Source organism: Zonotrichia leucophrys, chromosome 1 (assembly GCF_028769735.1).
Source record: "Zonotrichia leucophrys gambelii isolate GWCS_2022_RI chromosome 1, RI_Zleu_2.0, whole genome shotgun sequence".
Lineage (NCBI taxonomy): Eukaryota > Metazoa > Chordata > Aves > Passeriformes > Passerellidae > Zonotrichia > Zonotrichia leucophrys.
The window spans coordinates 64,301,559-64,317,780 of record NC_088169.1 but is presented as its reverse complement, the minus strand read 5'-3'; the positions used below and the strand labels follow the sequence as shown (position 1 = coordinate 64,317,780).

General features: G+C 43.1%; 1 protein-coding gene across 1 annotated transcript in view; it reads right to left on the bottom strand.

The window, feature by feature from the left end:
* Positions 1-8,440, bottom strand: part of WDFY2 (WD repeat and FYVE domain containing 2) — a 59,635-nt gene extending 51,195 nt beyond the window's left edge. The window contains exon 1 of the mRNA XM_064715214.1: positions 8,182-8,440. Coding sequence (XP_064571284.1) covers positions 8,182-8,318 — 137 coding nt within the window. The 5' untranslated portion in view covers positions 8,319-8,440. The remainder of the gene's footprint in view (positions 1-8,181) is intronic.
* Between the last annotated feature and the right edge of the window lie 7,782 nt (positions 8,441-16,222).

The window sequence follows — 16,222 nt, the reverse complement described above, 5'->3', positions numbered from 1 at the left end:
AAAATGAGCGCAAACTGTAAGGCCTCACAAAGCAGATGCACCTCCTGCTTAAGATTACAATTAAAGCTTTATTTGCTATTATAAGTGAATTTGAAGCCAAAGGTAAATTTACCACATTTGCACTCACTGCTAGAGGTGCAAAATCTCATTATCTCTCACGTTCTCAACATGGGAAAGGATCTTCTCTCCATATCCCTTGAAGACAAAGCACTGTACTTGTTCTGTCACCTGAATCCAGATAATTCAACCTGATGGCAAAATAGGCCACTTCACATTAGGACAGCCTTTTCTCAGATTTCTCTCCACAGGACTCCACTCCTAATGAAACCATGATTACATTCCTATAAAGGTCAAAAGCATTGCTTTCTGGGGCTGATCGATCACTACTGTTATTGCAAAAACCTGCTAAGTACATTGATCTTTCACCTCACAATAGGAGGGTATGGTACAGGACTTGGAGAATAAAAGACAACATTGGACAAAACTTTGCAGTAAACTTGGCAGCAGAACAGCAGTGCTTTTACCCAGAACTGTGCTTTGGCATCGCCTTTGATTCAGTGCTCCAAACCTTAAGAGTTCCCTGAAAAACTTAATTTAAGTGGTGAATACACATGATGTGACAAGCAAAGCCCATATGTTCAAAGTCTGGCCAAGGTTAGTTACACAATGCTATTTCCTGCAGCCTGACTAAGAGAAAAATTGAAACAACACATTTTTTAGCCCAGCCTTCACAACTGTTCTCCCTCTCATGAGGATGAAGGCAGTATTATGTCCATCTCAAATTTTGGCAGTCTAATTTGTAAAATGTATTATTTGTTTCCTGACAGTCCAATATCAATTTTGGCCATTACTTATGCACAGTTTCAAGCCATCAGGCATGCAGATTGTGACATATGAAGAACCCCAAGAGATGCATATGGCTTTGTTATTATGTAAAGGTCCCTGCATGGAGGGTTGTCTGGTAAACTTGCCCTTTCCTGCTTCTTCTTTCACAAAACTGTGCCTTTCCTTCTCCAGGATTGCTCCAGCCACTCACCCAAACTGCATGCAAGGGTACCTTCAATTCCTGTGTGGACGTTTGTTTTACAGTTTTCCCATTCACATAATTTCTTTACCTCACAAAAGTATAAAGAAGGAAGCTTTGTTTTCTCTTTCCTAAAATGCTCCATGTAGGACAAGGCTCTGCTGAACAGGATGCACCCTGCTATGCATCCTCAATACTCCATGCCTGCTGCTCCTACTCCCTCCCATGGTGCCCCATCCCATCCTGTCACATCCAGCAGTGCATGGCTGCATCCATCACTCCTCACACGGTATGCAGAAGAGAAACATCTGTGGTTTTTCTTGCTTCTGGTCTTGCAACAGACTGCATTATGGACTGCTGCAATTCTTATCAAATCCCTGGGCAAATACATGCAGATACCAGAAGCTTTATACAAACTCACTCATATTTGGGCAGAGTGTGATGAAGCAAAAAGAGCAAAGCAGTGTTTTTAGGTAAATAATCCTTCAGTGTCTGAGAGGTTACAGTGCACAGAACACAGTGATGCACAGAAGACCCTTGTACAAAAGCCAGTTGCTCCCCTTAGGGCACTGCTCATCATTTAAGAAGCTTTTAGAGCTCCTGACCATGGAAGCACCAGGAAGCACCAATGCAGTGCCAGCATTATGGCCCCCTACTCTCTCCTTTCCATTTGATCTATGAGCTGCCAAGCATTTTCTGATTTCTCTCAGGGCTGTTACAAACACCATTTTACAAAACTTGTGCCACTTTTGAGCAATTCTCTTCCACGTAGTATCACACAGCTAAAAGATCTTGCTGGGAAATCTATGCACAGATCAGTGTTGGCAGATACCATGCAGCACCAGCACAGCTGGAGAGAGGGAAAGAAAAGAGTCTGCCTCAGTAAACAAAATAGTGTAAAGTAGCTCAAACAAGCTACTGACATATTTCTATTGTGCTACAATGGTCACATGCTATTTGAGACCTTCAGTCTGCTAAGTGACCCAAAATGAAAGGTCAGCCTTACTTAAATAGCTCAGTAGCTTCAAAACCATTGCAATTCCTTTAGTTTAAGATATTGCAGCCATTTTGTGTTGCAGCATTGCTGCCTCCTCTAAACATCCTTATCTTGAGGAGAAAAACCAACAAGTTTCCTGCAACAGTGCATTTTTCTCTGTACTGCATGGACTCCATAACTGGCATTTGTTTTTCTTTCAGGGTCCACAGGCTGCACACAGAGGTGGCATTGTGCAGTCAGTCCCCTCTTGGCGAGAAGCACTGTTCAGCTGCAGAACTGGAGAGACTGCAGGGGAAGGTCACCAAGCCTGAGAGATGTGAGACGCTGATGAGAGATCCAGTCTCTGTGTAAACAGATGCCAGGGAAATTAAGATGGGGTCAGGGAAGACAAGCAGAAAAATGAGAACTGGTTAATATGGGAAGCAGATGCATCATCCCAAAACTTGCTGAATCAAGAACACTGTTCAGCAACAGGCAGAAAAAGAGGCTATCAGGAGGTAAAAAGAAGGTGTATTAAGTAGCTCTTCTTATTTCAAATAAAGCTTGTAAGACAAGATAAATTCACCCTCATCTTTTATAGAAGGAATAATCTCTAAAACAGAGAGGGGACTAAAAGCCATTGCACCCCTAACTCAAAAGGCTCAAGCACCTAAGGTTCCACTCTATCATGCTGCCCAACTGTGCTGCTGAAGCTGGGTCCAAGTCACATCAGAACACATTTTTGCAGCTGTTGCCTTGAAATTAAGACATGAACTTCATCATAGGGGCCCTTAGCTCAGAATGACGCAACTGAAGAAGTTTCATCAATCTGTGCATTGACCTACATGAGCTAGTAGTTTTGGGACAGCTCAGATCAGAGAGATGATACTAAATGCTTGTGCTTTAAATCTTTCACTGACACAAGGAAGAGAGCATCTTTAAGGCAAGGGATCCACAAGCTCGGACAAACTTCAAGAGGTAGTGGCAGAAAGTGGTGCAGAGAGTTAAAAAAGCACAACGTTGCAAGGTCTCCCACGAGTTAATAAGTGGAGTTTATCACTCACAACAAGCACTCAGCAGGACATTTTATGTGCTAGTCTCAGATTTTGGCATCTCAACAGGATACATGTTAGTCAAATCCGGAACAAGTACTTTTCAACATCTGCAACAATGTCTGTTTCCAAGCACTTTTGGACCTCCTATCTTCTCTCTTAAGCCTCTTGCCAGCATCCGCTTCTTCCTTGCAAACAGCCAGCACTAACCTCCACCCTGACCTTTATTCCAAACACATACTCATCTAATTACGACATATCCAAAAAACTTAGTTTAAAAACACACACAAAATAAGACAGCAACCAAATTCCATCTACAGCAATAGGTCTCTTCAATTCCTATCAACAATTTTATTGGTGACTGATGTTTTTACCAAAATTTAAAGAACCTCCTGGCAGGAACAAGTCCTTTTACACTTGAAAAGAGCATCCACACCTTCTGCCTTGCCTGAGCTACTGCTCAGACTGCAATCACCTGGGTGTGAAACCTACAGGCTTAGACTGATAAACACACGCAGACAGCATCAAAATCAGTTCTCACAGCACCTGCACTTCTGCTGTGAACCAACAGCCACACACAAGGCAGAGGAGAAATCAGTGATGTAACCCTGTGCTTAGATAACAATTACAGACCTGTACAGGAACCACACTGCTGGGCAAAGCAATCACTTTCCACCACAGGAGAAAGGAAATTCAGTTTACCAAGGGTGTCTGTGGGGCCTTGCACCCTGCTTGAATACAGCACTGTGTGAAGAATCCCACCTTTCCATCAGAGCTTTTTCACAGGCATAAACTATGACACTGTATGCTCAATGTTCTGGATCTGGACAGAAAAACCACAAGGACAAAAAGATTGCTTTTGATATACTTGAGGGTGGAAAGATCACGGTTCTCCATGTTAGAAGTCATGTCAGCACAAAGCCAAAGACAACTCCCACATTTCTTGTCACATACACATATTCCCATTCCCAGTCCACTGTTAGTTTAGCAAAGAGATTTTCATTCACACAAGATGGACATGAAGTTGTCATGCCCCCTAAAAAACCTGCACGTTAGCACACCCAGAACACAAGCCTTGGACAACAGCTGAAGTGCACATCTGTATTTAAAATCCTCAAACTGTAAACCAAACCTGGCAATACAAAACTCTGCATAGTTTTCTCTATGTGACATGAAGACACTAATAAGATAGGCAGTCTGGGCTGACTGTTTATACAGTAATCCCTATGAAGAAGCTGAGACAACTGAGTTCAAAAAGAACTTAAGATAATACAAGGTAATAGAGAAGACAAAGGTCTCTACTCCCTTAATACAAAATAAAAAAAAATAAAATAAAAAAGCTATGTGATAAGGGATAAATATTTTTCTCCTATATCTTGTCACCAAGAGACTAGAATGCCCATTTTTAAAATAAAAGGATTTTGACAGTTTTCAGTTGACTGTGAAAACTTTTACTTCTTGTTAACCGTTCAAGGAGAACAGTTCTTGACTGCAACATGTACATTTAGGAGGTGTGTGGCATGGAAGTGAGCACAGAACTCCCACCCACAAGAGGGCACAGACCAGAGTTCGTAATTATCAGGAAAGCTGTTTACACCAGCCTCTGTAAAGTTTTCCTCACTTACAATCCAGCTAGGGGTATAAAGAGAGCTATTGGCAAAGTGCAGGTTTACCGCGATGACATCCAGCCCCTCCTGCCAGTCTCGCACGGTGACACACGATCAGCACACGGGTGACACACGATCAGCACCTCTAGAGGCCCAGCTGAACTGGCACTCACAGCACTGGCAGGCTCTTCAGGCTCTTGAGAAACACACAAGTGTGCCAGCACCAGGAGAACTGCTTGCACTGAGAGCTGGGTGAGTCAGTGCCCTTGTCCCACCGTATCCATGCTCAGGTAAGATTAATGACACTAAATCTTCTCTGGAGCACGGAGTTAGATATGTCTGAACTTGACATGCCAGTGACCTACTTTTCAGACATGCCCAACACCCACATCTCCCTCTGAAGGCAACAAAAGACAAGGATGCTGTGCAACTTTGAAACAGAAGGGCATGCTTTTAACACTGAGGAAGATGATGACAGCTTAGGATCAGCTGTGTACATTAGGAAAACCCCACTCTACCTCCACATGAGCATACACTGCTATGGATCACTCAAGACTCTACATATATCTCTGTTGATTCCATGGCAGGGAAAGAGCATGGATGAAAGCTAATAACTTCTTAGAGTCATCCTGCATTAGATTTACACATTCCTGGATATCAAATTGTGTCACTATTTTAACTCTCACCTGTCTGGACAGGTGCATCCTTTTTCTTAGAAGAAAAACACAAAATACCTTATCCCTCCAAGGCATACCAGTAGTATTGTAGATACAGGCTCAGTCTATTTTGCCCAGATGTAGAATTAGAAAACCCACTAAGATTAGGACACAATGAACATCATTCAATTATCACAAGTGACCAGGATTCAGAAGAGAAAATCTATGTGCATCACCTGTACAAATGACACATACTAAAAACAAACTCTAGCCCTGTTGGGTATACAAAGTTTTGAGAATCTAGTTAAATACGTAAACCTGCTTCACCCCCCACTCCCCCCAATTCCTTCTTTTCCCCCTACTTTGTCTTTCTTTATGAGGAATAACCACACTCTCTATTATTACATAGTTTTAATTTTATTTCTTAAAATATATACACGTATGTGCTACAAACATGCATGGCTATATAATCCATGACTATGCCTGCCAGCCAAAGCTAAAACCACTTTTGTGTCTTTTAAAACCAGATAACACCACTGGTGCCATACAAAATTGGGTCCAGAGACCAAGCTAGCTCCTGCTTTTAAAGGTTTAGGTGCACAGGGCCACATCATGCAGCAAAGAAAATCTTTTAAAGTGGCACCTAGCTGTTGGGTATGCAAAGACTACCAGCACCTTCAATAATGATGTGTTCAGCCGTTCACCAGCAAAACAATTCCTCCTTCAGGTACAGAAGATTCCCAGCCTGAAGCAATTGCTGGAGATGTCAAGTCATTCCAGCTGAAGTTCTCTGCAGAGGTTTCAGAACATTTTCCTCATGGGAGCAGTGCATATCACAGGCTGGGGAATGTGGACAAAACTCACTTATTTGGTTAACAAGTAAAAGGACAGATAACATCTCCATAACGATCTTTAACAGATTCCAGGAAGCTTTAAGAGCCCTTCACATTCTGTGGCCATTAAACAACCACGTCAACACTGACAGGAGAAGGCAGGTCCAAACAGGAAAAGGTGCCATAAGGATCTGCACAAGCCTAATCATAATACACGGGTACTGAAAGTCTGACAAATTATGCTTTCACCCCAGGTAGCCTAAAACCTGCAAGTTAGACTCCCAACCTCCTACTCCTCCAAGTCAGTTTTAGACTCTTAATCTTTTAATTACAATAGAAATGCTAATACAAGCAGGAAATGAGAGACCCATCAACCAACATCTTCATGTCTGAATAAATAAAAGGCAGGATCACAGCTTGTGTCACAGCATGTCAAGGATGCTGCAAACAAGTCCTGCAAGCAGGCACATTACCTGGTTAATTCCTTTAAACAGAAAATAGCCTGGGAACCTCCAGACTTTCCTAGTGTGAAACTCCTCACTTCTTCGTCACTGCTTGCTTATGGAAGCTGACATCTCAGTGGAAATAAAGATGTCTCATCAATCCCCTTTCCTACATAGAAATATCAAACTGGAGCATCAACCTGTCATCAACTAGTAAAGTTACGTAGTTTTGCTAAGGTGAGGGAAGATGCAGAGATTGAGAGACATCTATATGAGAGGAAATAAAGTTCCGGAATACCTTCTTACAGGTAAAAAGAATTGGCTAAGTAAGCCTAACAAGCTACAATGAACAAAAACAAGCTCAAGTTTTATTCAACGTCACTTTAAATACATAAAAAATGTGAAGACAATAAAATTGTGATCACATAACAATGTAAAACTCTACTTGAAGGTTCCTTTGACCTTATACTTGTTTTAAGTAGCTCAGCTCCTCCTGCAAGCAGGCATATGAGAGTTCACTTGGAGACCTCAGCTTAGGTGAACTTAAATGATCCTAAATTTGCACATATTTGACAGCTGAAAACTAAGTCACAGTGAGGTCAAAGATGAAAGAAAATATTGTCAGTTTTTCAGAAAGCCTGCAGAGACATAAAAGTAGACACTCAACAGAACAGGCATCCATGAGAAACAGTCCATCCAAATACCTGTGAGTATCAAAACATATTGACGTGCTGGTCAGCTACATGTGTCTTTCAATCTTAGGACACAGGTTACACAGTACACCTGAGCTGCAAAGAAACCCCGCCTAAAATAACTATTTATAGAGGCTGCAAGAAAAATAAGCACTTATTTTGAAATAAAAGATTTCCAAGATAGAATTTTGAAGCTGCAGAGCTGAATTAACTTTGAGCTCTTTCAGAAGAGCCAGAGTTGCCCCTGGGCAGCCTCAGTCCCTGCAAAGCCCTGCTAAAGGGCCTGAAAGCATTCTCCTCCTTGGCAGCTTTTCAACACGGGATTTAACTCCAAGATCTTATCGCCGATACATGGTATTTTTAAACAATTACCAAGAAACGTTTGGAGAGGGGAAACGGGAACCAAAACTACTGTTTCAGCCAATGCCACCACAATGTTCAGGCAAGGTCAAAGATCTCCACAGACTGCCCGGCAATCCTCGTGATGAAGGGGATCTCGAATCCCATTTTTCCCACGCTAAGAAAAGTCACTCAGGTCCTGCAAGTTTCAGCGGCGCCCCAGCCCGGTCACTGTCCTGACCCACAGCGCGACACTTCGCTGGAGACCCTGCTCCAGGCTCCTTCCCCTCCGGGACGTCATGCGTCTGCCGAAAGCAATGTCCCCATGCTGGACCACCGCCACCCTGTCGCTAGCCCGGGCTCCGAGCGGTGGAGTCTACAATGGCACAAGGATGCTGGTGGTCTGCCTCCCCCAGCCCTTCGCGGCGGGACCCGCCGGGGACGGGGGATCACCGTCAGGACCCCGCGCCGCGGGCCCAGCGCTGCCACCATCACCGGCGGCAGGGCTGGGAGCTGACGGACCCCCGCCGCGGCCCCGCCGAACACCCGCTCCCGGTACCTGTCTTCCGAGACGCTGATGACCCCGTCCTCTTTGGGCACTATCGCTGCCATGTTCACCACATCCTGCGAGCCCTCCACTTTGTTGAGCAGGAGGGGCTTGCGAGTCAGCGCCTTGGGCTGGGGCTCCGCCGCCATGGGGCCGGCGGGCACCGCCGCTGCCGCCGGAGGAGGCTACGGCCGGGGGAGGGAGGGAGGCGGCCCGCAGTGCCGAGGCGGAGGAGGGACTTGCCGGAGCCGGGCGCTCCCTGGGAAGCGGGGACAGCGCGGCGGCACCGCCCCCGAGCGGGCAGGGCCGGGCCGGGCGGGGCGGGGCGGGGCGCGGGGCGCGGAGGGGCGGGAAATGGCGGCCCTCGCCGCCATCTCGCAGAGCGGGGCTGTGGAGCGGCGCTTTGGCGAAGGGAAAGCTGCGGTCCGGCGGCGGTGGGAGCACTCCTCTCCCTTCAGGGCTGCCCTCTCAGCGCCGCGGGCCCACCCCGGGGGTAGCCCGGGGAGCGCGCCCCTCTCTGAGCCGTGCCCGGTTATGGACTGTCGGCACCGTGCGGCTCCGTGCGGTCCGTCCCACGCTGCTGTGGCTGCCGGGCGAAAATAAAACCCAACACGAGTAAAGATTAAGCGGAATGTTGCGCAAAAGTAGCTGCATCCCTGTATTTACATTCTCCTATCTTAGTTTTTCCTGGGACTGAAGGTAAACATGGGATTTCTGCTGCTGCATTAGACAGGGACGCTGGCAGGCAGGGCTGCGCCGCGGCGCCAGCAGAAATTCCCTTTCAGAAAGCTTATTCCCAAGGGAAACGCAGCAGACTTCCAGCAGCTCGTTTTCATCAAGCGCCTTCTTTTCACTCGCTTTTCCTGACAGATTCATTGAGCTCCAGGAAAGTCAGATCACTTGCCCAAAGCTCTGTGCTGAAACCAGTGCAGCTTCTTCCCGAGGCATATGCCAAACTTTCATAATCTGTCTCAAAAGATTCTGGAAAATCATGCTCAATGTCTGAGCTGCTGTCCTACATTGCAGAAGTTGTCAGCAGATTGGAAAGCGCTATTTCAGCTGCAACTTTGCATTTACCCACACTAAGCCCAACGAGCAGTGGTTTTTCTGAGAAAGAAGAAAAAAAAAAGTCAGGTATGAAAAAAAATCCATGATTGGGAGATTAAATTCTTTTTGTAGGAGTAGAACACAGCAGTATCTGCAATAGGACAAATCTTGATTGCCTACTCACACTTCTATGTAGTAGACAGAGGCAACAGAGGAAAGATAAAGTCAATTCCTGGTGACAGAAATGAAATTTCACCATATTTAGTAATCTCTTAAACAAACCAGCAGTGTCTGCAGGACAACATTAAAACATTTAAGCTTTCTCAACTAAACATGACAAGTGTACTGTAGAGGGAAAGGTCTGGTCAGCAGCAGCTGGATTGCAGGAAATGATTCTGCAGTCTCAAACTGTTTCCCTGAGGATGTGTGATTGGACTAGATAATATCTCTTTCTCATCATTCTTAGAAGGGAGCTACTGTTGAAGAGTCCAAGACCCACCCTCTTTCTGCTGTGGATGATCCTGCAGTCCTAGGCTGGACCTACAGATAGAAATGCTTGTCTCACTGCTTGGTGAGGTATGAGGTACTCTCTGAAGATTGATACTCTTCTTAGTTTTCAGCATATATCTAAAAATGTCTTTTAAATTGAAGTCTGGTAAGGTCTACTGACCTTGCAATAGTTTGCTCTCAAGATTAGGCATTTTGGATCACTGCCAGATAAACATGAGCTGAGTGTGTGCTGGAGACAGCAGGCTGCAGTGCAGGCTCTTGGGAGACCCAGAATTCATTTTCCAAAAAGGCTTTTAAGGAAGAATCTAGTTGAGAAAATGAGTGTCTTGATAGGTAAAGGTGTGGGTCACGGGACTGGAAGGAGTTATTTCAGTTGCCTCTTCCCAATCATCTTCCCTTGTCTCTCTTATATCCTTAAACAGTCCCAGGTCCCACTATTCCTTCAAGGTTTTTAAGACACTGCTTAGAGGAAAACACTAAAATGCAGGCATACATTTTGGACTGAAGTAAAATAGTAATGTGATAAAATCAAATATATGCTTTATGTAAATGGTTGGTCTTTGGAAATAAGTTAACCTTTGGGGAGAAAGGAAGGAGAGGAAAAAAAAAAGACAACAAAATGCAAGAGAAATTCCAGAATTCTGGTGGCTATTCAAGATAAAATTCTTGAGAGCATTTTTTAAAGCTTATCTGTAATGGTGATTTCCTCTGCAAGACCAGGGAAGTAGTTGAATAATAGAAAGGTGTCCTGAGGTTTAGTACATCATTTTACCAGGTGTGCAAACTTGAGGTCAGCGCTCTACTCTCCCTGATGAGATAGGGAGATAGGGTTGAGAAATTATGGCACACAAAAGCAATTTTTCTAAGACTGATGGAGGAAAAAGTAATGTATGGAAACCTGGGGAAAGGAGTATGGGAGACAGAGAAGAAATAGAATGATTTCAAAGTGAGAACCTGGAGCTTCCTCTTGCATTCTCACTGACAGACTTAAAGAGTATTGTGATGGTGGAAAAGGCGTGGAAATTACCAGCAAGACCTGAGTGTTCTCCCAGGTCTACCACTGTCACACACAACAATAAAACACCTTTAAAAAACAATTTTCCTATAATGACAGAAAGTTGGTAGCATGTCTTGTGTGTCTGTTCAGACAAAGCTAGAATTGCTGTAGACATCAAGTTTAATGAGAACTTAGAGAAGCAAAACTAGGGTAGTTTAGAAAAGTGTTTCCCCATATAACTGAAAAGAAAAATCAAGCAAATAAATCTCATAAATACTTCCTAGAATAACTTTTTTTTCATTTTCTGTCATAGCTTTCAGGTCAGATTGCATGGATTAAAAATATTGCTAGGACTGAAAGCAGGACAATTTTGTATCTGAATCTGAAGCCAAGAAAAGCAAGCTTATTCAGTTATTTTTCTGCATTAAAAAAAAATGTTGTAGGATTAAGAATTATAAGATGCTTCTCTGGTATTTGCTTTTTGCAGGAAATTGCAAAAATTACATGATGACATCATTTAAAGGTGATGATGACATCATTTCTTGCCTAGTAGGTAGGCTTGGTTTATGTGAACTTTCTTGGAAGAGTGTAGCCACTGGTAAGACAGAATGAAAAGCTGAAAAATGCAGCTTACTTTATATCAAAGTAATATTACCTCATCTTTGGTTCTTAGTGTCATTTCCCTTACTCTGGTGTTCTGGCATGACACCACGGTAAATGAAACATCCATCCCTCTGTTAGTTTTGGCCTTTCTGTTCTTGAGGCCGGCTGATTTTCCCTCTTTTGATTGGGGTAGAGCAGAATTGGGCTCCCTGCCTCTAAGCAGCAGGGTGAGGACAGAACACCCTGGGGAAGCAGCTGTGATACATTCACACACAGTGGAGCCTCTTTCTGTGCCCTTATACTGCACCAGAGTCCTGAAGGACTTTCTCCTTATCTGCAGTTCTTGATTGGAGTTCAGGAGTTGGAGCAAACCGAGTTCCCCATCATCTCTGGCAATTTGCTTTAAAAGCTTCTCTCTGGCTCCATCTTCTGTTTGGTTGCTTGGATTTGGGAGTGGTTTTTTATGTCTATTTATTTTGCCATAAAAGGGCGAGCTTCTTCTAAGTTTTACATACTGAAGTTGTTTTTAAAAGTAGGTGATCACATCTTGTGTGACAGTTTAGACAAGCAGAGAGAACCCCGACCTGCAGATGGAAAGAGTGGCCCAGAGAGGAGGCAGCTGAGGGTTCCTGTCAGCCCTGTATTTACAAATTCTCCTGTTCTGCAAAGCTGTTACTCTGGTTACAAGATGAGGTAAAATCCTTTGACCAAAAAGCATAGCAACATGTTCTGTTTTGGTGTAATTGTACTTTTCTGCATAATTATGGCCATTACATGATCTGGCAATGTAAGTGACATCTCTCATAAGTTTCAGCTAAAACTGTCAAGCACTGGGGCCACTGAGCAGGCATAGGACAATTTAATGGACAGGTTGGTTTTTTGTGGGTATTTTGAAAAACAAGCCTTTTACAAAGTGCTCAACAATAATAAAAGTAATAGTAAAAGTAATGAAAAGAGGCCTCTAATAAAGAAAAACTGGTTTATTGTGATTAATTTTTAGGCCCAAACTATTCATGCCCTTTTGAGGCATTAAGTAATCTGATCCAGTTGCTCTCACCCTGCCAGAAGGGAACTAGTGTGGGAGCAAAACTGCACTTTGACTGATTCAGTGCTGAAATTTAAAATTGCTCTGTTGACAGCAAGCCAGATTTTGGCTTCTGAGGCCTCTTACTTGGTCACCCATGCAAAATCAAAGAACTTACATACACAACAGATAACCGCATAAACAAGCTAAAAAACATTTGGCAACAAGTAGAGTTGCTTCTCAATAGTCATTGAATACAGTGTTTCACTCTCTCTCATGCTTTTCTTCTCTGCTAGTTTGTAAACTAAATGTTTTCCAGCTTTACAATATATGGGATTTACAATTTCCTCTATACCTGCACTTCTATGCAACTGCAAAAATGCATGCTTAAAATTCTCTCCTTCTCCGTTTTGTCATCAGTGACAGCCTTCATAAGATAGTTACTGAAAAGTATTTTTAATTTCAGATGCTACATCATTCTTGGAAGACTGTGGAAAACAAATATAGATGAGCTCTTTATATAGGAAGGCAAACTTCATGAAGTACCAAAATGTGGAAAATGTGCTTGTCCATCTTGCTTAAATAGTATCAAATATGAAACTTGTTACAAAAATGCACCCTCAAATTTAATCACTGCTCTTTATTTTGCTCCAGATATTTATCAGTCACACAATTAATAGTTTCCCACCTATCACACTTCTATTAATAAGCCCTACATGCTCATTGGGACAGTTTTCTTCTGTATTTTATTAGTTTTGATTTATGTGCCCATTGAGAAAATGAGGACCTATGAGAAACAGAGCCTGGATCTGCTCTGGATCAAAGTTATGGAGAGAAAGATTAGCATTAAAAAATAAACATGGCAGTACCACTGTGTAGCACCTTCTCGAGAAAATATATACTCATTTTTAGCTGCCGTGCAAGTGCTGTTGGCTTTGTAACTGACTGTGAACATGTGAGAACAAAAACAGTGATGCTGTGTCAGTGTGTGGGCTGCAAATGAGAACTCCTGGCTCATACATTTTGCCCCATAAGCAGTTCTGGCATTGTATGCAGTCTTATTGCTGTTTCCTTTGTCCTCATTGATCCTGCTATAGTGTTACTCACATTTTGGGCACCCAACTTTCTGTAAAAAAACCTCTGTAATTTAATTCACTGTCTTTCTGGTAGAACATTCTGACCACTAATTCTTCTAAGCTCATTATTCTCATATTTTTCTAGTCCTAAGGACTAAAGATCTTTCTTTTTTTCTTGCCTAAATCTTCTCTCTGTGATATTGAAGAATGATAAAGTTTCATCACAAACACAATTGTGTATCTGGAAAATGCATTAAAATCACCTATGTAACCTGCATGAAAGGTAAACAAATTTGTCTTACATAATGCATGAACTATATAAAAGCTTTAAATTATTTCCTTTTCTTTCATCTAAAGTGTGCAATTAAGAACATATCCAGGAAATATCAAGGAACATCTTCTTACAATAACTTTTGTATATTTGGCTTTTTTTTTCAATTTTTTTCTCACTTTTATAGCACATGGGTCTAGATGTTGTTGGATTGACAAAATGCTTTCAACCATCTGAAACCTCACAAAGTTCAACAAAGCCAAGTGCAAGGTCCTGCACCCAGATCAGTGTATTACCTATACAAGCCAGGGGGATGAATGGATGGAGAGCAGCCCTGCAGAGAAGATCTTGGGAATACTGGTGAGTGAAAAATTTGATATGACAGCAATGTGCCCAGAAAACCAGTCACACCCTGGGCTGCAACAAGAGCAGCGTGGCCAGCAGGTGCAGGGAGGTGATTCTGCCCCTCTGCTCTGCCCTTGTGAGACCCCACCTGGAGTGCTGCATCCAGCTTTGCCATCCCCAGCACAGGATGGCACATGGACCTCTTAAAACTGCTCCAGAGGAGAGCCACAAAAATGGTCAGAGGGCTTGAACACCACTCCTATGAGGAAAGGCAGACAGAGTTGGGAGCTGTTCAGCCTGGAGAAGAGAAGGTGCCAGGGAAACACTATTGCAGTCTTTCAATATATAAAAGGAGCCTGTAAGAAACACAGACTTTTTACCAAGGCTTGTGGTGGCAGGACAAGTGGCAAGGGTTTTAAAATGACGGAAAGTGAGTTTAGATTAGGCATTATAAGAAACTCTTTGCAAGGAAGGTGGTGAGGCACTAACATGTTGCTCCTTCCCTGGAAGTGTTCAAGGTCAGGTTGGATGAGGCTCTGAGCAACCTGGTGTAGTGGAAGGTGTCCCTGCCCATGGCAGGGGTTTGGAACTCAGTGATCTTTAGGGGTTTGGAACTCGGTGATCTTTAAGGTCTCTTCAAACCCAAACCATTCTGTGCTTCTATTATCTGAGTGTACAAAGAGAAAAATAAGAAAATATTGAAAGTACCTTTGAAGCAGGAATGAAGGAATTATTAAAAAATTGATACAAGTTACAGCCAAAAGATCTTAGCAATGCTACTGCTAACAAAGCTCTGTCATCATTTTAATACACACTTTTCAATAGAAAGTTTCTGGAGCTGCGCAGTTTTCTTGCAGTCAAGCCATTTTTACCCCTTAGTGCAATTACATGGAAAGCTCCATATTGTACAAATGAAGCATCTGAATCCTTAAAAAATAGGTGGAACCGCTGCTAAGCTGCCAGTTTTGTCAACTGAAATCTGTGACAAAAGATTGTTTTAAAAGCTTGTGGTTCCTAAAACAGGGCAGCTGAACTCATCCCTCCTGTGGAAAATTATTTCTGCAAAGGAGTCCCACAAAGCAGCTTGAGAGCAAAACTGCAGAAATTTCAGTGTATACAGGGACTTATGACTCACTGCTGCAGGGTTGCTTGGAGGTAAAAAAGAATCCCAGACTGTCTAATCAAACTTTTGCACGTCTTACTTGGTGCCAACATTACGTGCCACCTTCTCTTCAGCAGGCAAGTCACCATTTCTGGCCATCACTGTGGAAAGAGCTTCCTCAGCCTGTGAGTACATACAGGCATCTCAGTAATGCCATATTTAGATGGGCTTTATCACGGATGGTGTTGTAGAGCATTTGGTTCTGATTACTTCCTGGCCACTCCTGATAATTTTTACTTTAGATAGATTGCAGCCAGAATGTCTGATTGCTTTGAACATCTTGCACTGTAGTAGGCCCATATGTTTATCGTCACAATCTACAGAGTGCCCTTTGATTTTGAAGAGAGAACCATATCTGAGTCAGGTTTAACTGCTTTAGGGAGACTTCCTCTGGGACAAGAGTGGGTGTAAAAGCACTGGCCCACTGTAGGACATCCACCAAATGTTAAAATTCATGAAAGTGGGAGAAATACTCTTTCTTGTAAAAGAGGAAATGCTCTAGAGACAAGAGGCCACATGTGTTTGGAGGACAAAACCAATTATTCGGTCATGTCCTCATCTGTAACTCCGTGACCTCCTTGTATAAAAATATCATCTGACAAGACAGTCAAAATACTTCTGTGAAGACTGAGGATCTGATGAGTGTACAGCTTGTACATCTGAAAGTGCACAAGGAAACTCCAAACGGGAAAACATAGAAAACCTGTGAGTCAGTCCAGCTGGGAGAGAGGAGGAAAATAAATTTACACTCTCAGTAGTTTTCACAGCCCCCAAAATTCAGACTAACTAGCCCCAGACTAGCCTCTGTATTGTATGCTTAATATGAGCACTGGACAATTTTCACACAGAGGCTCTAAACCAGGTACCAGTGTCAAAAGATAAAGGTGCTCTAAAGATTCTGAAGGAGGCCAAGACATGCTCTTGAAATTAAAAAACTTGTCTGGCATGTTAGATCAGTTCCCAGTAACAGGACGGGACTAGGGCAATGGTTATTTGACAGTGACCAAGACAAGAAACA